We start from the raw sequence: 23555 nt of genomic DNA, 5'->3' as shown, positions 1-23555 counted from the left end.
GTAGGTGTCTCTTCTCTGATCTTATATTGTAACATCATCTCTCTCTCTCTCTCTCTATATATATATATATATATGTGGGGCTAATTAATTTGGTGCATTTTATAGGGGTTTCATGTTCCCGACGTCGCACGCCATATCAATTTAGAGTCGGTCATTGGCTACTCACGTTCAGCAACTAAGCACTACAATAAGAAGAATGTATTTATTTATTTTTCCTTTTATTGAATATATCTTACATTCACATTATCCTTCTTTTCATATTGGAAAATTTCTTTGGTATTAGGGGACAAATTACAAGTTTGTGAAAACTGTGCATGCAAACGTGGTGGGTATTTCTCATTTCATCTTGTGCCTTGCTTTTGTGGCCAAGGATAAGGATGATGCTGATGGTCAGCCTCAAATTTTTCGTGCTAATGTGTTCGAGGGAAACCACCAACCAATCTACGTGATCAAGGCTAATGAGGTAAAATTAATTAATTTATTAGTTTGATTTTATTTGTGTGTATATCTATCTAATAGTATGATTATATGAATTTTAGAAAAAGCATTACAAGGGTTCCAATCACTTAAAAACTTCTTCAAGAAGAAAAAAACTAATAGCATGTCTAATGTAGTCCAAAGCTTATGTCAATGCAACATAACGGCAAAGGGTTATAAATGCTTAGAACTCTCCAATAATATAATTAGTTGAAAGCTTATGTCCATGTATCGGATTTGGTATGTGACCGTGTGTAGGATATCTAATCTTCCAACCTAAGAAAACTGAATTCACATGTATTGAATTATCTTCTTTACAGTAAAATCAACTGCTTGAGACAGTGACGTAGACAAAAAGGAACATAGCAAGGGAGTTTCATGTGCAAATACTTTAAATATTCCATGTTTGATTGTCAGTGTCTATTTACTACATGCATTTTTGTGAATTTTACATACATGTTTTCGGGTGTTATTTACAGGCGTCTGAAGATGTTTTGAAGAAGTAGTGTGAGATTGTATTATTTTCCATTTGGATGAAGGGGCTGTAAACTTCATAATTGTGGGTTTAGAACATTGGATACTTGTTTGGCCATGTACTAGAGGTGGTTTGTAAAATTACTAAAAACTATTTGTTGAGAACTAATTATGGTACTTATGTCTCCCTTGTGAGATTATGCATATTACTTGGAATTTGTCTTTTTTGTAACAATGTGACAGAAGTGGAACTTATGGGTACATGTAATTGAATATGATTAAGTGCCGGACTGATTCACAGCTTGGGTCTTGTGCTTTGGAGATGTCTGGCTGCGTTAAAAAAAAAAAAAAAAAAGGGTAATGCCAAGAAGGAATGGGTTAAATAGTCTGATTAGTAATAGATTTCAATCTTAAACAGCTCAATATAAGAGACCTTGAATACATCAAATTGCTCTTCATGGGATGGTTTGGTGGCAATAATTACATCAAAAATGTTTTAAATGCGTAATTTTGTTAAACATGAACCCTCTTTTAACAAGAGGGCTTTTTTATTATTATTATTATTATTCAAAAGAATTACCAACACTATTTGAATCTACTCTACAAGGTTGGATTGTAAAATATGAAGGATTAGTGAATTCATATTTAAAATCACGGATGTACGGATAGACTCTAGCGGACTTGAGTTCACTCCCAAAAAAAAAAAAAAAAAAAAAAAAAAATTTACTATATTAATTTTAGCCCACCCAAAAAAAAATTATTAATAGAATTAGTCCACCCAAATAAAGCCCAAGTCAAAAAAATTTATGGGGTCTCAAAATTTATAGGCCCATGGATTATGGGTCATCGAAAAACAAAATATTTTTAGGGCAAATCATTTCAGCCTCCCCAATCGCCTCCATCTCTATTCTCATTTTCGTTCTCTAACTCTGAACTTGCCCTCTCTCTCTCCAACTGCAAACTACAAAATCTACAAAAATCAGAATTTCAAAACCCAGTTTATCCATCTGTCTGCAAGAATCAGAAGTTCAAAACCCATATATTTCAGTTTATCTATCTGTCTGCAAGAATCAGAAATTCAAAACCTATATCGGCATATCATTTCAGATTGTTCAAAAACATTTTTTTAGGGCAAGTCATTTCAGCCTCCCCAATCGTCTCCATCTCTATTCTCGTTCTAAACTCTGAACTTGCCCTCTCTCTCTCTCTCTCTCTGCAACTGCAAACTACAAAAACTACCAGAATCAAAAGTTCAAAACCCCATACCTTTCAGTTTCCATCGCCCGCTGTTCCAGTTCGGGTTCGCCATTCGCAAGCTTCGGCGAACCTTACAAATATTTTTATCCATGATCATCTATAAGTATCATAGTATGTTGGGCTGTGGCAAGGAAATTAAATTTTGGACACGCAAAGCATAAGCAAAAATTATATAATTTGGAGGAACATTAGGAGCAACCTTATAAAATGAAATCATGTACTAAAGATATCAAAAATATACTTTAATAAGCATAGACCTATACAAGGCAAGCCATTGTATACCCGATCATAAGACAAATTATATGTTTGGACCTAAATCATATGTTTTTTAGGATTTATATATGCTCCTCAACCTATAATAAATATCCAAAATACTTGGGGAGCTAAAATGAACTAAACAGCTTTGAACAAGTCAAGCTCTCATAACATAATTTTTTGACTTAAATTACCATAAGAGAGAGAAAACACATGCTAATGAACTGTTGAGCTCATTCAAGCTAAACCCACCTGCAAAATCATATACAAATTACAATATATATTTTTGGCTGCAAACTTACTAGATAGATATCATCTAGACAATCCATTTCCATAAATAATTCCCTCTTTTTGGTAAAAAAAAATTAAAAAAAAAATAAAAACAAAAAAAAAAAAAAAAAAAGAAAAACAAAAATTAGGGCAACTTCATTTTCATAAATTATTCAATTTGCTTGTTCATGGAAAACCTATGAAACAAAGAACTACATTAAAGTTCAAGCCATTAGAAAAGAAAAAGAAAAAAAAAAGAGGAAAACCAGGGAGGGAAGCAGATAGAAAATGTTATATGGACCCCAAAATCAGCTAATGAATAACATTCTCATTGGCGCAAAAAACAGAGCTAATAGCAAAAACAAAAATTATAACAATACCATCTTAACATAAATGATCTCACTTGGCATAAGTGCCTGCAGCTATCTTCCCATCATTACTAGATGCAATTCCTCGGGAAAGATTTGTGGTAATTTCAGCACCAGCTGATCTGCTTTTTCTTCGATCCACTTATTGCAACCTTGAATTCGAACTGCTTCGTGCCTCTTTCAGGCTCTACAAGAGAGCACATAAGAAACAAATATATAAAAGTAAAGATTAGACCCAGCAATCATCATTGTGAATTGCTAAAAGCACTAAGGGAGATATCCTCATAACAGACCAGTCGTTTGAAGGATCTGTTTGGGGTAGTTTTCTTTGCCTTCTCCTTATCTGGTTTGGCACGATCCAGAGTCTAGGTCACAATACATGCACTTTTAGTCGAGAAATGAGCCAACAGATCATTAAGAAGTAGATAAATGGGAAATAAAAGAAATTCACAAACAAAGGAATGAATGAAAATATAATCAAAACCACTACTGAGGAGAAAATTTATTAGTTCAAGAAACTCAACATTTCCCTAAAATCTAATATTTTGTACTCAGATTGGTTTATAATAAACCATATGCTATTTTAAGAAAAGGCAAATAGCATTTCCTTCTCATATGTCTGCATGTGTACCTTATTTCACATCATAAGTATTTGAATAAAGTACTGCCAGCCTTTTAAAATGAACTTAAACTACAAAACAATTGAATGAGTAGGAATTCAATTTGAAACATCACCATAAGTATCGTATTTTTTCTTGCCACCATCACCATAATATTGTTATCTTCTCGTATCCATACGGAGCCATTACTTAAACCAATCACACCTGAAGCACACATTACTTAAGTCTTTGAGAATAGAATTAAAGGAGCAGCTTTAAGCAGCCTTCTAGTTCACTCATTCTTGAACCTCTGATTCCTTTGAGGCATTCCTTCCAAAAACAGTATATAAGTCATGTGTTTGTCAAACTTCCTACTTTGAGAGGTTCGGGGAGATTTTACAAGAATGGGCAGGGTTCTGAACAAGTTCCAAAAGTCAAATGAGTCAGGTGATTCCAGTATCACAATAACTCTGACAGGACCAACAAAATATCTTGATGTCAATCTCAAATCATTTGTATTCTCCTTGATCCTCACAGCTTCCAGAAGCAGCATCTCAGAGGTGGTGAGCTTATTGGATAGTCCGTTGGAGAAGTTCTATCTCTTAGCTCAGTATGGCTATCTTCTTTTTGCCTTGCAAAAGCTTGTATCTAAGATGACTATTCCTTCCAAAAACCCTATCAGTTTGACTGGTGTTGCTTAACAAGTATGATCTCTCTTGGTAAAAGAATTGAATTATAATGGTGAAGCTCATAACCCACCAAGCACCCAAGAGTCTCAGATGCATCCTAGCATTACATTTGGGAGCAACAAAAAGAATACAGGCATTTAATATTTCTTAGATAGTTTATTAAGCAAAACAACTAAAAAAGGGTGGGGTCTGCAAAAGTCTCAAATACATCAACAGTCCTCTTCAACTGATTTCCTGAGACTGCCTATTCCAATTTTTTCCTTTTTTTGCACAAAAAAAATAAATAAATAAAATGCAAGACACAGTCAAATATAGCAGAAAAACTTTCCCAATTTTTTTAGCTCCATGTTGAGGGTTCCTTTTTCTCTTTTGAGTCCATTATAGAGAATACACCTAGCCTAAGTTCTATCCCCTGTAAACACCTTTAGCACCATAGTGAGATGTTGATCAAGTGGTGGACATCATGCCCTAATCCTCCCTCATGATATCAACCATAGCAAGTAGTTATCATCATCATCATCATCCCTGACTTTATCCCATATGGATGGGGTAGGCCACATGAATGCTTTATTAGTATATACCATGTCATCTGTTAAATTTAGTTTTTTAGAGTCATTCTTTATTACTTCATCCCATGTAAGTTTTGGTCGGCCTTTTCGTTGCTTACCTTCTAGGAAAACTACATTTCCTCTTCTAACAGATGCATCATCGGATCTGCGTTGAATATGGCACTACCTCGTGTTCCCCTCACACATTCATTATAAATTCTCTCTCTTCTAGTTACTCCTATCATCCAACATAGCATCGTCATTTCCACCACATGAATGCGTTGTTCTTGTGATTGTTTAATGCCCAACGCTCCATATAATGTAGCTGGTCTAATAACTGTTGTATAAAAATTTCCTTTTAATTTATTCAGTACTCTTTTGTCACAAAGGATATACCTAACTTGCCTCCATTTTGTCCACCTGCTCCAATCCTACTTACTACATCTCCATCTATCTCCCCATCTTTTTGTATTATTGATCTTAGAAAACGAAAAAGTTCTTTTGAGTTATTCTATGGTCTTGAATTGTAATAATATATTGTCATTGTTTGTTATTTATCAAATTTACATTCCATATTTTTGTCTTAATTTTACTAATTTTTAAGCCTTTGCTTCCAATGTCTTTCTCCGTATTTCTAATTTTGTCACTAAGGTTTCCTTAGAAGTGTCAATTAAAACAATGTCATCCGGAAATAACATATACCGTGGAATGTTTTCTTGAAGATATTTAGTTTTTTCATCTAACTCTATCGCAAATAGGTATGGACTTTACACTGATCCTTGGTGCAATCCCACTTTTATAGAGAATTCACTAGTTTCTCCGCACCTAGTATGGACTCTAGTCAACGTCTCATTATACATATCCTGAATAAGATTTTTAAGTTTTACGGGTACTTGTTTTCTTTGTAGAGCCCACCAAATTATGTCCCTTGGCGCTCTATCATATACCTTTTCTAAATCAATGAAAACCATATGTAAGTCTTTTTGTTTACTCCGATATTCTCCTATTAGTTGTCTTATTAAGTATGTAACTTATCAAAAAAAAAAAGTTCTCTTATTAAGTATGTATCTTCCATAGTGGATCTACTAGCATAAACCCGAATTGGTTATCAAATATTGATGTTTCTTTCCTTAATCTTTGTTCAATTATCCTTTCCCATAATTCTGCTAAATTTGCAGTTTACAAGAAAGGCTGTAAGAAGATGAACATGGTAATGGTTCTGCTCAGCTTACTTTTAAATCACCTCAAGCCAATCTTCTAACCTGCAAACATTCCGTATGCTCCTTCACTACTTGGAAGACTGCAAAGCTTGCATGCATTTCAAGTAGAATTGCAATGCTTTAAAAAATTCATCCTGTCGTTAAAAACTCAACCTGCCTTCTCCATGGTCACTATATGAACAGCTAGCGAGCTGAGGATTGCAGTTTCTTGTTAAAAGAGTTAATTCCAAGAGTTGGCCAAAGTCATTGGAAGTGTAGAAAAAAACTCCATTGACATACAAAATATAAAGAAAGCAAAAGCAGAAAAGACAGAAGCAATATGGCAGAAGACATTAGGAGATCGAGATGCACTCGCAAGTAGGGAATGAAAGGTTCTCAAGTCTCCTAGAAAAAGAGTCCCAACTTTTTGTGCTGCCTGACGATCTTAATGAGATATCAAACCTTGATGCGGGACCAAAAAATATATATATATATAGGATGAAAATACTCTGAAACCAAATTGATGTAGAATAAAAAAGAAAGATGGGGATAAGAAGACAGAAGATGATATGAGGCTAGAAGAAGGAGATGTAAAGACGGATGAAAGGGGTGAAAAGACAAATTGAAAACATAGGTTGGATGGACCAAAGGGTGAGAAGAGCAAGAACAATGGAGGGAGGCATACAAGAGAGCAAATTCTGAAATCACAATTTCCCATAATCAAAATTGAATTGTTTGCTTACATAATAGACTTTATATAGGAAAAAGCATAAACAAATACTAAGAAACCCTAAGATAATAAGAGACTAAAATATCCCTTAAATTAAATAAAAAGTAATAAAAATTAACTAATTATCTGTCCTTGCCCCTGATCCAAGAGTAAAGGCAAAACACATGCAGCTCATGTGTGCGAATCACATCTCGTTCCTAAACCTCCTTACTAGCCTTTTTGTTGCAGATCCTAAATGACCATGAAAATATAGTGAATATCATTTATAAATGAATGGAAGGCCAGGACAAGCTTTGAATATCAGTTTAGGGTCTTAGAGTGAAACTTAATAATCTATAAAAAGGTTGTCAGAAGCTAAAAAATACAGCCTTCTGCAGTCCAACATTAAACATTGTCAAGCCTCAGCTGAAGATCAAACTATCAAACTCAACTCAACTCCCTCTCGACAGAGGACCAATTTCACTCGGTCATTTTCAGCAGCTTCAAGCATGCAACATTCAGTCTCTGCTGCAATGTGCTCAAGTCAACCAAACTCAATATCTGGATGTTTCCATATGCCAATTCGAACATGCCTGTTATCCTTGTATCTTTACTTCGCCTGAGGTCCACAACTTCTTTCAAAATAATCATGAAGCAACCTTACAACATCAATGCCTGAGTCTCAGTGGTATCATGAATAGAATACATTGTCTCAAGCATTTTACATCATGATTCAATCCCACGTGTCCATGTTGGCTCAGTTTCACCCAATAATCCTAGCCTTAACAAGACTGAAATTGACAATGTAGTTTCTCAAGATTTCAAATCTAGGCATAAACAACATCTTTTAGGAATCTTCTGCTATCAATAGAAAATTTCGTTGAATCAGCCAAAATAGGTTCTCTATTTAGTCAAGAATAATGTCTAAAATTGATGCATAATTTACGATATGAGAGCTATCACAAATGATTCAGTAGTTACATAAATCATGGAATGAAGAGCCAAAGAAGATAAGAAAAAACTTTAATTACCTGTATTAATGATTCCACGCGACGTCTCATTCGAGTGTGCATGAAACCTTCTGAACACTGTTCAAAAATGCGCATAGAAGATATTGAGAAATTATAAGGCTGCCACATGTAGAACAAGCTTTCTTGTTCAAGCAAACAGCATATAAATTTATAGAAAAATCGAAAACCATGCATGTCGATATGCCACACCCAGAAACTATTTATTATTCAATTAAACACGTAAAGAAGCACAAAACAGAATTAAAGAGAAACTAAATCACAAGAAGATAAATTAAGCAACAAGCCTGTTTATAAGAGGCAGGATGCAAAATAAGGTACAGTATTCTTCATAGGGTCCAAACAGGCAGCTATAATAACCAAGATAAATGATGAAGCATATTATAAGTATCAGCACTTTCATGTGCTCATTTTTATGATTATAGCATATTTTACTATCAATACTCGAGAAAGATAGCGAATAATTCAATAAAAAATAATAACAAAATAAAAATAAAATCAAACTACTTCTGTCTACACGTCACCTTGCCGTGCCAGACCATTAACACTGATTTTAAGTCTAAAATGGAAAGGTCTAAAGAGGAGAAGAAAGGCTCAAGGCATTCACTAATGCTGAAAAATATTTTTCTATTGGGTGCTGAAAAATATATATATGATAGGGTTATTAGAGAATAATGAAGTTCGTTTTGTCAAAATAAAAGAAAAAGGAAAAGAATCTAAACACAGTGCAAGAAAAAGTGGGGAATAACAAGAAACATTTTAAAAAAAAAATAGAATATAATATGATAAATTTAAGATCAGAATTATTCAAGGAAAAAAAAAAAAAAAAAAAAGATTCAATTACTGGTTGAGAAATACCCTTAAGGCTACCATAGAAAAACAAGTACCCATAAGCAAGATAAGATGCTACAAGTGCTTCTAGAATGCTGTGTGACCACCGAATAGCAATTACCAAATGAACTAAAAGCAAAAACTTAATAAGATCGCTGATAAGCAAGCCATGCTTGATAGTGCAATATTGTGTAGTGTTATATAAAAATAAAAAATAAAAAACTAAAGGAAAAAGGAGAACTTGTCCATCAAATGACCATAGCTGAAGTTGGAATGATGAGAAAGATAAATGGCCACAAATAAATTAATACATTCTCAGAAATTGTTCAGGCGGAAACAGTCAAGAAAAAGAATAGAGAAAGTTATTTACAAAGGGTTGGCCATGTGCAAAAAAATTGTTCGAGATGGTTTCATTCAAGTGGGAAAAATTAAAAGCATAGTGTGAAGGGGCGGGAGTATGAGGTAGTGAAAAAGACAAAATGGTCTATGATTCAAACAAAGATTATGGCCATATAGATGGAGTTGAATAGCAAAACAGGAATTTTGTAGCTAATCCAAGAGAGATGAAGTTGCAGTGAGCACTCAACTCAACTAGAAAAAAGAAACCCTTATCGACAACCATTCAAGGTCCACAACCTTGATCAGCTCTTTAACATGCCATAAAGCCACACCCTTGTTTAAATCCAAGGGAACATTCTTAGAACTTGTTCTACTAGGCCTTCCGCAAAATCTTTTGGCACCTTCAATCTAAATCAAATCAGTGCTCCATGGTCTATAATTTTGCATTACAGAGTCGAGAATGTACATATAATTTGAATGAAATTATAAATTGATGTAAGGAACGACGCAATTTAGGCACACAGAAATCTGACCTTGACATGATAGCTAACATATGCATGGAATGTTGATAAACTCCAAACAGTTCTGTCCAGTTTTTTTCCTTCTACATGGCGTGGGAAAATGACTGCATTTATCAAATACGGTAAGATGTTATTGCAAGAAACAAAATGGATTAACAACCCTATTCAATTATCTTATATTACCAAAAGTAACAAATCCTGCATTTGCATGTATTGCTTCAACAGGAACTCCCTTCAGTTCTGGAGGAGGAGAAGGAGACCACGAGCAGGAAGGGGAATTGCTAAGTCCAGCTGTACGCCTTGCTTCCACAAATTCCTGAATGATACCAATGTTAAGGATGAAAAGGAGAAAAAGAAGGTATTTTTAAGTCCATAAATAAGAAGATTTACAACAAAGAAATTCTTGAAAGTTCAACAATAAACTATATCCACGCGTGCTTTATAAATGTAAAACTACATGTCTCAACATCTCATAACAAAGTTTGGGTATATGATACCAGTTAAATACGGCTACCACTAGTCACCAACAGGATGGTCCAAGTCCAACAGTGGGAAAGAGAAATGCAACAACAATTTACTAAAAGTTCCTTAAGGTTCCTATCTATATATATTCCTATGACATAAATGTTTAAAAAGTAGATCCATGTTTCACAAACTATGTTACATGGAATCCTTAATTTACCCAAAGGCCTAAGGTACGAATGATGGAAAAGTAGACATTAGGACCATCCACGTTTTCCAAAGTTTAGAAGCAAAAAATTTGAAAAATCAAACAAAGACCAAACAATCTAACTTCTCCAAGACCATGTAACATACTACAAAGTATAGCATAACTATCGGTATATCATAAAATGCCTACAATCTGAAAACCTATTCTCCAACACCATCAGCATTCATATCTATGGTTCAAACCATAACGGGCTCAGCTAAAGTCGAGTTCGTTACAGTCCAATATATATATACACACATATATATGTATATATATCATTATAAATAAAAAATCAAAACAGATTCAGTAGAGAATAGGAGTGACTATGTGACTCTGTAGAGACACCTTCTTGGCCACTTATCTATCAGCTCTAAACCCAATCAAAGAACCTTACATCCGCGAATCAAACCTCAATATACAAGATCGTGGCCTAAATCTTGGATCAAACCAAGTCCAGCCTTCAAACTAACTGATAAGTTTTTATTCTTTTATTATTATTATTATTTTTGTTTTTTCAGTTGGATGTAACATGGAGGAGTTGTACGACGATCCATACATTTTGTTCATATATCTTGCACGGATTTTTCAATTTTCAATTTTTTCGAATTGACTTCAAAGAGGGAAGTGTTTAACACTCTCATATTCTCTCAAAAAAATGTATATTTACTAATTTCCTTGTGTTATAGATCACATATAAGTTGTAGATTTATTTGTTAAGATTTTTTTTTTTTTTTTTTTATAATTTTATGTATCTTTATTTGATAATTTTTTAATTGATGGTTTAAATTTTAGAATTTAGTAATTGAAAATATTGAGTGAATACATTAATATACACTATATACTATATGTATTGTAATTTGTAATATAAGTGAAAACTCCAAATTAGTATGTTTAAATTACTAGTAGTGGCAGAAAATACAACGTACAGCCAAAACTCATATTAAATCATCTTTAATATTCAACAAAATCAACAAAAAACGTAAAAAACAGATATTTCTTAGATTTTATAGTTGAAAATTCGGTCATAGTTTATCTACACCATGGCACGCAAGGTCAATAAAGTTTCACAACTGCAGTTTCTGAAACCGTTACATAACACCTATAACACTTCACACAACGTCCACATTTGCGGCCATCTACGCTATTTAAAAACTTTGTTCCTATCTATTTCAATATTTTTAAAGAATACTTATTCAAATAATGGGTAAAGTAGGTCAGAAAATAGTACCTGTAAGAAAGAAGTTGCGAGAACAGTATCTATGGAATCCTTGAATCTCATAGGAAAAACCACAGTCACTTTATCTACCTGCCATAAACAATTGCAATATGTTACTCAGCTGCCTTTCAAGTAGACTCGCTTCTACCGATCCAATGAAAATATACACAGATGAGTAGCCGCAATAACATACATTCTGCAATGACTTAGAAACTTAATTTCAAAAATGACATTTATAGATAATTAATAATGAATTTATAAGTGAAGTAAATAAACTAAGAAAAAGTATAGATGAAGATAATCTAAGTCACACAAAGCGGGAGCGGGAGAGAAAGCAGGTGCGAGAGGAGCGTGGAAGAGGCAACATCTAAAATTTGGTCATTGCGGAAGCACCTCCAGAGCACGTATACACTTGTATACTATTATGTGTGTGTATAAAATAAAAAATGTGTTTGATCTATAACTTAGTAACCTTATTTCTTTTCTATTAAGAGAGATATAAAATTAGTATAAATTAAAATACAAAAATTATAGCATATTTTTATTTTTAAAGAAATGCGACGTGAGAAATTCATATATTTATTCTAGATTCTTAAAAAGAGAATGTTTAAATTTTGTACACACATTTAACATTTTTAGACTTAAATAACAAAACAAAAGTGATCAATATAAAGCGAACAATATGACAATGATATGTTATTCTTTTTTTTTTTTAATAGTGTAGGTTTATTCTTAGTTTTGTACATTTCAAACCGTTTTTATTCGGTATTAGACACATTTGGGTAATTGTCATAAATAATAAATGTTACATATAGTTGTCCATTGAATAGATAAAATCATTGCGAATTCGAGGATTCACAAAATTGAATTCGCAAATTATGGAAGGATTTGCTCTCCGAGCACCAATTCGTGCGCGCAGAGCGCAAGAGCAGCACCACTTTAGAAGGTTTGTGTGACTTAGAAGATAATATGCATTGAGCATTTCTCTTTCCTTTTCTTTTTTTCTTTTTTTTTTTTTTTTTTTTTCGTGTGTGTGTGTTGGGGTGGGCTGGGGGGAAAGAGGTTTAGTTGGTGTATTTAGCATAGAAAAAACTCCTGTTGTTGGATGAGGTTTTGTCATTGAAACAAAATTTCTACCTGGGGAACAAGGAAAAAAGACTCTTTAGGCCGATGCACTAGAGGAACAAGCCTATCCATGTCCGGAGCAACAGTCCTTGAAGCAAGATGTTTTAGAACTACTCTTAATGGGGCACCCAGGACTACTTCCCTCACAGATGCAATCTTTACCAAAAGAGCATGTTTGTACTCTGCACAATATCAGCAATAAGAACCATCAGAACGCACGATTAACACATGGAAGCAACATCCAAAAGTGCAAGAAAAATATGAAATTCTTTTACACGATATGTTTCAGCATTATAGATTAAATGAACTCTTAATAATTAAAGAATTCAACGGTTGTACTTGATACACCACTATGGATATTAATATTTGACATGAAAGGAACACAAAATTTTAAGCATGCTGACTCTATCCAGATATTGTGCTTTATAAAGGACTCAACTATGGATATTAGACCACCAGGCGGTTTATCCTCAATTCAGTAATGAGAACCATCAGAAATACACACCAATAACACATGGCAGCAACACCCAAAAACTTCGCCAGAAAAATATGAAATTCTTTTACACGATACGTTCCAGCACTATAGAATAAATTAACTCTAAATAATCAAAGAATTCAACACGATTGTGATTTATAAAGGACTAGACTATGGCTATTGGGTCACCGGACTGTTTATATTCAATTAAGTAATGACATTTATCATGGAAAATATAAAAAAACAACAATGCAACAATCATAACATTAAATCACCGTGCTCAAATAACTATACGACATTTGCTAGTACCTATAAGTAAAAAAATAGCATTCACTGGTAAATAAAGATGAAAAATAGTGAAATTATCAAAACATGGTCAGAGAAATTCCATCCTGCGTAAAGCCCCAAACAGTAAGATAAACAGGAGTAACAAATGTCCAGAATCCCTCAATGCACTAGCAACCTATTGAACTTCAACCAATATTTAATCAATAATCTTCAATGCTTGTCCTACTTCAATCGAAGTAGGATGCTATTACAAGAGAGATTCCTAATGGCGCAACTCTTTCATTCTTGTCTTCTAACTTCTGCTTGCTGTTTCAGCAAGCCAATTCATTGCTTTTACTGCCTTTTAACCTTGCTCGGATATGAATAGGCGGCCATCGTTTCACGTCATATTTAATTTTTCATTACTAATTGAAAGGTTTCTTGTTTAGTTAAAAGAGGAAAAAGGGAATTGCTCAATGAAATGGTAAAAAGCCGGACAGCCTAGAGTGTTAAAAACAGGTTCTAATATGAGGACACTAACTTCATACAGATAGGAAATTATGCCGGTAACCAATTCACCCTCCCACCACCCAACAGGACAGCACCAACAGTGCTCAACTTGACTAAAAAAAAGGTCTTTTCCCAACCTTTGAGTCCAACAAACACTAGGTAATAGCTTTTTAGAATTAAAAAAAATTAAAGTGGAAGCTTCAAGCCACTATCCATATGTTGAATAGTAAGATACTTCATTCTTCTAGGTGTCAATTTGACCAAGGCCCTGGATAACAGATTGTTGCAACCAAAATCACTTTTGCTTTATGAATTGTAGTCGCTGTTTTTGAAGTTTCTCCACTTAACTTTCCGGCATCCTAAGGATTGTTAGTTGCAAGACTTGCAACTCTTACACTTGTAAACAAAACGAAATTGCTTGCTAAAGTAGACCATAAATAGATCGAGGAAAATGAAATTAAAAGAAAAGAGAAATCCCTTTTGAAGAAAGCAAATTGGCCCAATTCTGCTCTAGCAATGGCTTTGGAGGTATGGCCTACGGAATGGTCTGGCGTCCTATTTTCTGAAGAGCATTTTAAATTTGGGAATTAGAGACAATGAGCTTTTCCTTTGAAAATTATATAGGATTACCTCACAAATGGAGGGGAGGATTCTATCAATGGAAAGAGGTACCAGATGGTATTTTTCTTGGTCAATCATATTACAAGATCCTCTGCTTTTGGAGAACTAAGAGGCCCTAAAATATAGGTTTGTCCAAGCGGTGGCTTGAGAAGCTATAATAATAATCATTGATATACGAAGACTTATAAAAAAAAATTAATAATCATTGATATACGAAGAACAGAAAGCAATTTCATGTAAAGTGGCACCACGTGTAAGAAAGGGGGGAGTGTTAATTCCTTTTTATTGTGAGCGTGGAAGGGAGTTGCAGTGCATCTCTTTTCAGAGTCGTTTGGCTGATGCCCTGTTGGTGCGGGATTTACATCTTTTTAACCTGGAGTATTTTTGGAACCAGACAAGGAGAATTTGGGAGCCATCCGTATCAAGAATAATGCAAAACATTTGGAAGGAGAGATTTATCTAAGGGGTGGAACTGGCCAGCCTGGCCATGTGAAAGTTATAATTTTTTATTTTCTATTTTTTGTTTTTATGGATTAAAAGTGGGGCTCCAAATTTCATCTATTTTTCGTGGAGACACTTTCTTCTTTTATTTTTTTGTCCGGATAAGGGGAGTGTGTCGCATATACAACTGCAAAAAAAAACCTATACCCTCAAGCTATCCACAAAAAAAAAAAAGAAAGTGCCATGGATTTACAATTTCTCCCCTGAACCCATAAAAATAGAGATCTAAGAACATAATATTTCGACACCACTATCGGAGTCTGGACCCCATCAAAAGACCTCACAGTTCTTTCCCTCCACAAGGCCCACCACAAACACAACGGGTTGACTTTCCGCGCATCTCTAGACTAGCATGAGATCCCAAAAAGCATCTAACGTGTTCTTCGCGGGCCAATTGTCTCTAGCCACAGAGCAATGAAGGAGGTGGTCCACTGTCTCCTCATTCCTTTAGCACATACAACAACAGTTCACGATGATCTCACACCTTCTTCTTAGATTGTCAATTGTCAATATCCTACCGGTCCAACCGAATAAAACCACCTTTACCTGGGCTTAAAGTGGAGTTTGAAGACACTTTAAAGTTGTTAGGACCGAAAGTTAATTGACTCCCAAGTACCTTTAAACCTTAGCTATGAGGACTTCAACTTAAAGCAACTTGATCCAACCAAAAATATAAAGCTGAAACTATAAACCAGATCCATTTCTAAACACAACTAATGTTGCAACAAATCTGATATTAGGCATCAGAGTGAAACAGAAAAATATGGAAAACAGCAAATAGACAGCGCGATGATTTACACAGTTCAACAAAAAGCTACATCCAAGAGAAGATAATAAAGAAATTCAACTATATAAATGAACGTTACAAGATGAGTTCATCCTCAATACAAAACCCTGACATATGAGTCGAGTCAACAAAAAGTTTCCCTCCCCAGAAAAGGCCTCTTGGACTCGAATTAAAATCACCACAATAGTCAAGATACCCAAAATACACTAGAGAGGCTAAAAAACGACTAAATCAAAATAAGAACATAACGACTCCAAACAAGTTAATGATAAAGAAAAACACCCTGGCCGGAACTAAATAAATCAGCCCCTCAAGATTTGTTTATTTTTATTCACAATCAACCTTCCCTTTGCACCCAAATTCAAGCTCCACCTTGGCCACATTGATTATGCAAAAAACATGAGCAGCCAATCCATATGGCCCTATCTTAAAAATTCTCACTCACTGTCAATAACAGGAATCTAATGCCTAATGGAATAGTAAAAGTCCCTTATTACTAAAGCTTCAATGTTAATAAAGATCGCTAACTGGAGTAATGTTATAATTACCCATGAAAGAAAGCTATAAGAATAATTATAATCTTATCAAAGGGAGCACTCCTTAGACTGAATAAGCACTTTCTTCACAATTTCCAACTTTAATGCTTGTTCTTCAGACTGGCTTATTGTCCTCTATCTCCCAGTAAAAAGTCTCAAAGGGACATCAGTTTCTTTCAAATGAGAATGACAATTTTCTTTTCAGTTGCAACCTGCTCTGAGAATAGTCTCTAATGGTCCATTTGGTTAGAGAGTAGGAGGAAGCAAAAGGCAGGAAGCAGAATGGGAGGGTGGATAGGCTTTCCCTTGTTTTGTACGGTGGAATTTAGAAGGGAAGGGAAGGGAAGAGCCGGGGAAAGGCCATTCCCTCCAGCCCCACCATATTCCTTCCTCTCAGAATTGGGAGAAAGGGCAAAGGAGAAGGGCTCCCAAAGTTTTTATACATTCACCCTTTAAACAGCACCATTTAAAACGCAAGGGTAAAATAGCAAAAACTTGAAGCATCCTTATGTACTTTCTCACTTGTACCAAATGGAGCACAAAGCTGAAAGCCCGAAACATCATATGAGAAATCCAGAAAATGACCTTTCTAATAATACCTTCCTCCTCTACTTCTTATAATACCTGCAATAACAACATATATTATTTCAATCACTACAAGGGGCAAGAGGAATTCATATTGCATATTGGGCCATTTCCTCTCATTTTGGCATACCAATTATTTTTCATCTAACATTAATTGCACAAACAGCAGAATTATGAATTTTCAGTTTTCACCCCATACTAGAACTGCATGAGGACTAACTGCTTGTCTTTTGTCACCAATTCAATGTGTATAGGATACCACTTCTGTATGTAACCATTGTTGTATAATGTGGGTAGTTTTTTGCTTGAGACACTGAATGATTTCAAAACTAGGGTAATGGACTTATGGAAGAGCCTTGATTTTTAAAAAGGTAAAAAGTTAAGTGGACCATCATGATTGGTTAAAGCAGGGTGTGTTACCTATTGCCAAACTTGTAAATGCCTAGAATGCTTTTATAGTAAAATATACGCTTTGTGAACTTTATTCCTACTGCATTTTCCCCACTAGTTTCTACCGTACACTCCCTGCCCCACGGTTTTGTAGTTTAGCTTGTCACTACATCAAAAGTAAGAATTCTGCCCTTAGAATTGTGCTTTCCTTGCTCTGTTGCTTGTGCACTTTGGCCACCCAAGGTAATCACGGTAAGCTCACCTGATGAAAATTTAAGAGAAGTGCCATGAAATCCAAACAAGTGCCAACACTAAGCCATGCACACACAGTAAATGTGCGACCTAGCTCAACCAGTGGCACTTTAAAGACAAGCTTTAGACTATGATAGCTACCAATTCCAGCTCTACAAGGGTAATCAACGTCAATGTTCACAACATCTCAACAAGTTAAAGTGAACTTACTTCTCATTCCATTCTAGGTAACATGCATTGTATGAAACAGAATGTTAAACATGGTTCTCTATTATTTAATTTATGATTTGAAATGTCTAAAATTGTTTGTTTACTTTAATTTTTTTTTTTTTTTTAAATCTCTATTATGTTCATAATTTTGTGTTACTTTAGAATATGTTTTTAACAGGATTATGATTTATGCCTTCAGGCTTAAACTTCATCATTGGATATCTAAGGCATTGCCTTAAACTTTGGTCTCAATATAAACCAGTTAGTGAATAAACAAAAGAAAGAACCATCATTTCTAGAAAAACGAACTAAACCAGCATGACCAAGATAAACCAACTGGTATAAACAACACATATGACTATATTGTAAGATGATGAGAGCAAAGGACAAAACACACTGAGACAGCAATCTAATATTTTGCTCTTTGTAAGTTGTAGTTTTTTATTTCTTCATTTGAAGAGGTTGCTTGGTATAACACCGGGGAGTTTGGATTCCCTTTCTTAAATTTCTTAATTGGAAATCCTTGTTGAAATCCTAGACAGGTTCATTTTAAGGGTCACTTGATCAAAGAGAATTGGAAAAATATTCAAGATTAGGTTCACTTAATGGAATCTTTGTGGGAGATAACTCATCGTTTAGCTTCATTTTGGGCTCTTTATCACCAAAATTTTCAAAACATATTGCTTTTAATTGATTAGATTTTAACATCTTCCTCACAGAGTTTAAGAAGGACACCCGTAACAACCCATTTTGCAGTGCATTCTCTACCCAGTCTACATCAGCTAGATAATTGCACAAAACAAATTACAGAATGACAATAGCAAGCAAGCAAATATATGGCAGCTGATATGTCCATCACAACTAGGACAAGAAAAAAACAGAGAAAAAGATTACAAGATAAAGAAGCAAAAACAATTCTTCAAGTGAAGAACAAAAAGTCAAGCAGAGTCTTGAAGAATAAATATGTGGTGAAAATGCTTGACAAAATGATCCTGTATGTTTCAACATAGCCATGGCAAGCTCATAATGACCTTAGAAAAGAAACTCGTTGAACCTTCATCTGGAGGAAGTTTTGACAAATTCAGTTTCACCGTGAGGTTAAAGCCATCTCTTGGAGGATCAAGAATTTGTAAGATGACACCATATGCAGCTTTTATAGCTTCTATCGCTCCAAGAGGAAGTCCACCAAAGAAAACAGTTTCTGGAGGCGGTGTGGGTAACGATACTGATAGCAGCAGGAGCTGTGGATTCTTCATTGATGTCTACAAAGTATTTTGAAAGCAGAATCCATTAGTTTTTCTGTTTTTCCTAGAATACAACCCCAATATATATATATATATATATATATATATATATATACCGGAAAACTATTTAAATTAATTTATGCAAGTTTCTAATCGACACATTTATCTACGAATGATACTCTTAATTCCCCATAAATGTCAAAACAAAATAATATAAAAAGGTCACCTGAACATGGTAACGAACATCATCAAATTCAACCCAATGGCAATCCAATTCAACTCCTTTCTCAAGACTGTAGAATCAACAAGGAAAATGTTAGCATTCTGTAAAACGTGACTGATCATCAGAGCAAAAATGATAAAATCAAGTATAACGAACATACTCGGTAGCTGTTAAAAGAAGGGGGGGTAGAGGAATAAACAGTAGCATAATTCAAATATAGTAAGTGTTAGCAACATCAAATATTCAAGAAGCTTGGAAGTAAATATCTATTGTCTACCATGTAGGAAGGTAGATAGTAGTCGTTAAACTCATGACCAAGTGCCAATCCCACTCGAGGAGAATGTTGGGAGGAAAAGACTTGAGATAAACCACAACTAGCATTACTTTGGACAAAATAACTGCTCTCAAACTAAAACGTGTTGTCACACTAGTCAGCCTGAGCTTTTACCATCACACCAAGCAATAGCCCCACAAAGACGGAAGTTGGTATCAGAAGAAAATCTAATAGCTATGAAGCACGAATATGGATACGGGAAACAAATACAACAAATTACAGATACAGCGATAAGACAAATCTCAAAAAGATAAAATACAGGTAGCGGGTCATGACACAATCACCGGCCACCAGCAAACGCTGGAAAACGACGACCAAGGGCTCTCCCTAGAACCCCTCTTATCATGACTTTTTTTGCCTTTTCTCTCTATTTCTCTTTCTAGAAGTGATCTGTCTCTCTCTCTCCAATACCCCTCTCACATATCAGCAAGCAGCAACCTAAGACTCCTCTCTTTGATGATTCGGCCTTCTACAAGTTGCACTCCCTCTCTCTACAATCAGATCTGTGAGTTGTTCCAAGGTAAGAATCAATCTCTCATGCTCTCATTGGTTTCCATCTTCTTTGTCGATATGTGTGCTCGTTGATGTCTGGTACAAAACTATGTGGCTAAAAAAAAATCTGTTTCTCTCTAGCTCTCTTTCCTCATGGGTATCACAGTATATTCAAATTTTTAGTGCTAATTTTAGGATTAAGGAGATTCACCGGGAAAGGAAGCAAAAGTAGAGATTATTGAATTTATACTGAAGTTTTATTTCATAGAAATGCATACAATTTTAGTTCTTGAATCTTGACGCTTTCAAATTTGAATTTGGTTTACAGATTTTAGTTTCTTGAGATAAGCAATGTAACCTATTGTGATTTTTCAGTAGCTTCATATCTTGAATCGATCCAACAATGAAGTTCATTCTCAGTTTTGGTCAATAATTGCTACCTCTATTGTAGCAGATATCTAAAATATATTTTGTTTAGCAGTTAGATGACATTCATTCTAACAAAATGACATTCATTCTAACAAAATGACATTCATTCTAACAAAGCGTGCACAAGACTAGATAGACTACTACAGCAGTATCATTCTGTTACATGTTAAGAATGTGCACTAATGACTTGGGGCTACTATAGTCTACTACTGTAGTATCATTATTTTACATGTTAAGAATGTGTACTAATGACTTGGGACTGCTAATATTTTAAATGACTTGGACTATTTCAATTGAGTTCTATTTCTGAATTTGTACCTTTTGCTCTCTGAGAAAGAAACAATATTAATATCAACTGGATGATAACAAGTTGGGATGTTTCAGGTATAGATGTTTCAGGTAAAAAGTTTAAGTGATATATATCTGTGTGGGTGTGCGTGCACCCCTAATCAAGTAATGTCCCAAATTTATTGCAATTTTTGCGTTTGATGTTATTGTGCAAAAAAATAAAAAACAATTGGCAACAATTTTACATACCCAAACGTGTTCTCCAATCTGTGTTTTGAGATTCAGTGCAACATTTGTACATGCTAAACATGTTTTTCTCAACAGTATGAGCAAAACAACACAACAGTAAGTATTTTGGGGTAAAACACTTGCACAAAAGCAGTGGCAATTCACGACCCCAAAACAAAGTGTCGTGTTACATGTTTTTGGTTCCGCCTAAATAAGCTTGGCTACCATAAGACACTGCCTGGGCTGTGCAACATGAGTTTCAAAATTCCATCATTTCTCTATCCCATCAGTTTTACCACAACCAAAGAATATTCCTTTTTACACACATCTGCCTCCAACAAACAAACATGAATGACCCATTACCCAGGAACATGTCCTGAATTCGAATGCAAAAAATATCTATATTTTCTCTCCGTAACCCTCTCAGTTGAAATCATGTGGGTAGCCTGAACAAACCATAAAATGCAAGCAACTGTACAGTGTTGCTCCTGCTACTCAGTGGTCTCAGCCTAGAGCATTGAGCATTGTACAAGGACGTGCTATAGGAGTAACCCATTACCTTCTGGGGAATTATCACAACATGGGCGTTCTACTTAGCAAGAATTTATTGCAGTGGGATAATGGGTAGAAGGATTTAAAAGGCATTATGGGATTAAAATTCATATGCAGACTCACAGACATATACCAACATAACAATGTTTTTTCCAAAACAGAATAAAAAATATATATATATAATCTACAGCATACCATGGTCAAAATCTGAACAAAGACTGTTAAGTTGCATTGAATATTTGAATGCTGATGATTCAAAAAATATGCATATATATACATCTTAAGGACGTGTACAGAACTATATACATAAAAAAGGCAATGAAATCACAAACACAGAGAAAATGCACAAATTGGGAGATGACAAGAAGACGAAGAAAGGGGCAAAATGGAACTTACTTCTCAACCCGATTTGACAAGATCTGTAGGAGGTACCTCGACGGAGACTGCAATAGTATCATCGATTTTACGATTTTCTCTCTCTATCAAATTCTCTCTTTCTCTCTCTAGACGGAGCTACTGAGAGATCTTCGTCTCTCTTTGCTGTCGGAGAGAGCTGACAATTCCAAGGGGCTCAGGTGACGTGTAGAGACGGTCTACCGTTGCATATAAGAATCCTAGAGGTCCTTTGCACTAGTAGTCCCTGTTCTCTGTGTTATTTCCGTTTGTCGCGTAGTATTATTATATTATTGTTTTGTGTAAATTACCATTTAATCCCTGGGGATCAGAAAACTACAGCCTCTTCTTAATTCGGTTATTGGAAGAATTTTTTTAAAAAAAATTATAAAACAAAAAAAAAAAAAAAACAAACTAACTAATTTCAGAGAGTAATGAAATAAAATTCTCTCAATTCAATTTTTTTTTTTCTCATAAAATTGTCAACAAACTTCAAAGCATTTCTTACATCTGCTATAATAAATTAAATTGATTAGTTCTATTTTCTTATTCCCTTTTTAGTATGCTAAATTAAAAGTTGAAATTATCATTTATTTGAATGTTCATTATCTCAAATTAAATGGATTAGTTCCATTTTCTATTCCCTTTTTAGTATGCTAAATTAAAATTTTATTTTTTTATATTTATTTGAATGTTCATTATGTTGGTAATAAGTAAAGTGATTAAGAGGGATATCAGGACATGGTTACTGGACAAGAGTAAAAAAATTAAAGATGGCTCTCATTACTTCATTAGTGAGCAAATTAAGAGAGTTGACTTATAAATGAGTTCAACACTTTATATGGGAGACTTATGGTATGTTTAGTTGGAGGGGAGAAATGGGAAGGGATTGATGAAAAGGGGATAAAATAATTCCTATTTTGTTGGAGGGTAGAGAAAGGGGGAGAAAATAAGGAGGATCGTTTGTGTTTGTGTTTGTGTTTTTTTATTGATTCAAAATTAGGAAAAAAGGAGAGAGTAAAAAAGATTATAACTAAAAAATACTTATAAAATTTACATTTTTAACATTTTAAAAAGTCTGGTTGTTAAACCCTATTACATAAAGAAGGTATATTGGTAAATTAATATAAAAACAATGGGCTTGTTTGCAATGAAAACAAATTTATTTTCTCAAAAAATTGAAAATTGTAACTTCTTCAAATTCAATAGATGTATGTAATTTCATATATGTGGCTTCAAAATAGAAAATACACTAAAATCCATCAATATTTTGTCTTTTATATTTGTTAAATATTTATTTTTCATATAGTACAATTTTATATGTATATATATATATATATATATATATATATATATTGGAAAGTTAATGCAATTTATTCGTACACCTACCTCCGTTTTGAACCTGACCTCTCTTTTTAGCTTATTATTTTGTAATTTTTTTTCCCTTTTTCCCTGAAAACTAGTGCATATTCAAAAGCTGGTTATGAAGTTCGAAGGTTTTTTTTTTAAAAGGGATGGATATTATCATAAATAAAAATAAATAAATAAAAACATTATGGCATGAGCACTTAATTTTCTTCAGCATTCTAACTTTAAAATTGTTTATTACGATTGTATGAAAATT

The 23555-nt window shown here is 34.2% G+C and overlaps 1 protein-coding gene across 1 annotated transcript; it reads right to left on the bottom strand.

Annotated features, from left to right (window-relative positions):
• Nucleotides 1-2878: 2878 nt before the first annotated feature.
• Nucleotides 2879-22140, bottom strand: LOC132303142 (actin-related protein 2/3 complex subunit 2A). Its single transcript, XM_059800269.1, has 10 exons — nt 21935-22140; nt 19219-19285; nt 18803-19010; nt 12627-12796; nt 11502-11579; nt 9748-9880; nt 9577-9668; nt 7877-7933; nt 3395-3466; nt 2879-3288 (listed from the first exon to the last, which is right to left on the bottom strand). Exons 1-10 carry the CDS (start codon nt 21994-21996, stop codon nt 3244-3246), a joined length of 984 nt encoding a protein of 327 aa, XP_059656252.1. The 5' UTR covers nt 21997-22140; the 3' UTR covers nt 2879-3243.
• Between the last annotated feature and the right edge of the window lie 1415 nt (nt 22141-23555).

The sequence above is a fragment of the Cornus florida genome, unplaced genomic scaffold, assembly GCF_030987335.1.
Source record: "Cornus florida cultivar Cherokee Brave unplaced genomic scaffold, ASM3098733v1 CherokeeBrave_3.0.0_Hap2_Chr01, whole genome shotgun sequence".
In the NCBI taxonomy this organism is placed as follows: domain Eukaryota; kingdom Viridiplantae; phylum Streptophyta; class Magnoliopsida; order Cornales; family Cornaceae; genus Cornus; species Cornus florida.
Note: the sequence above shows the minus strand (reverse complement) of the source record. Positions and strands in the feature narration are given on the sequence as shown.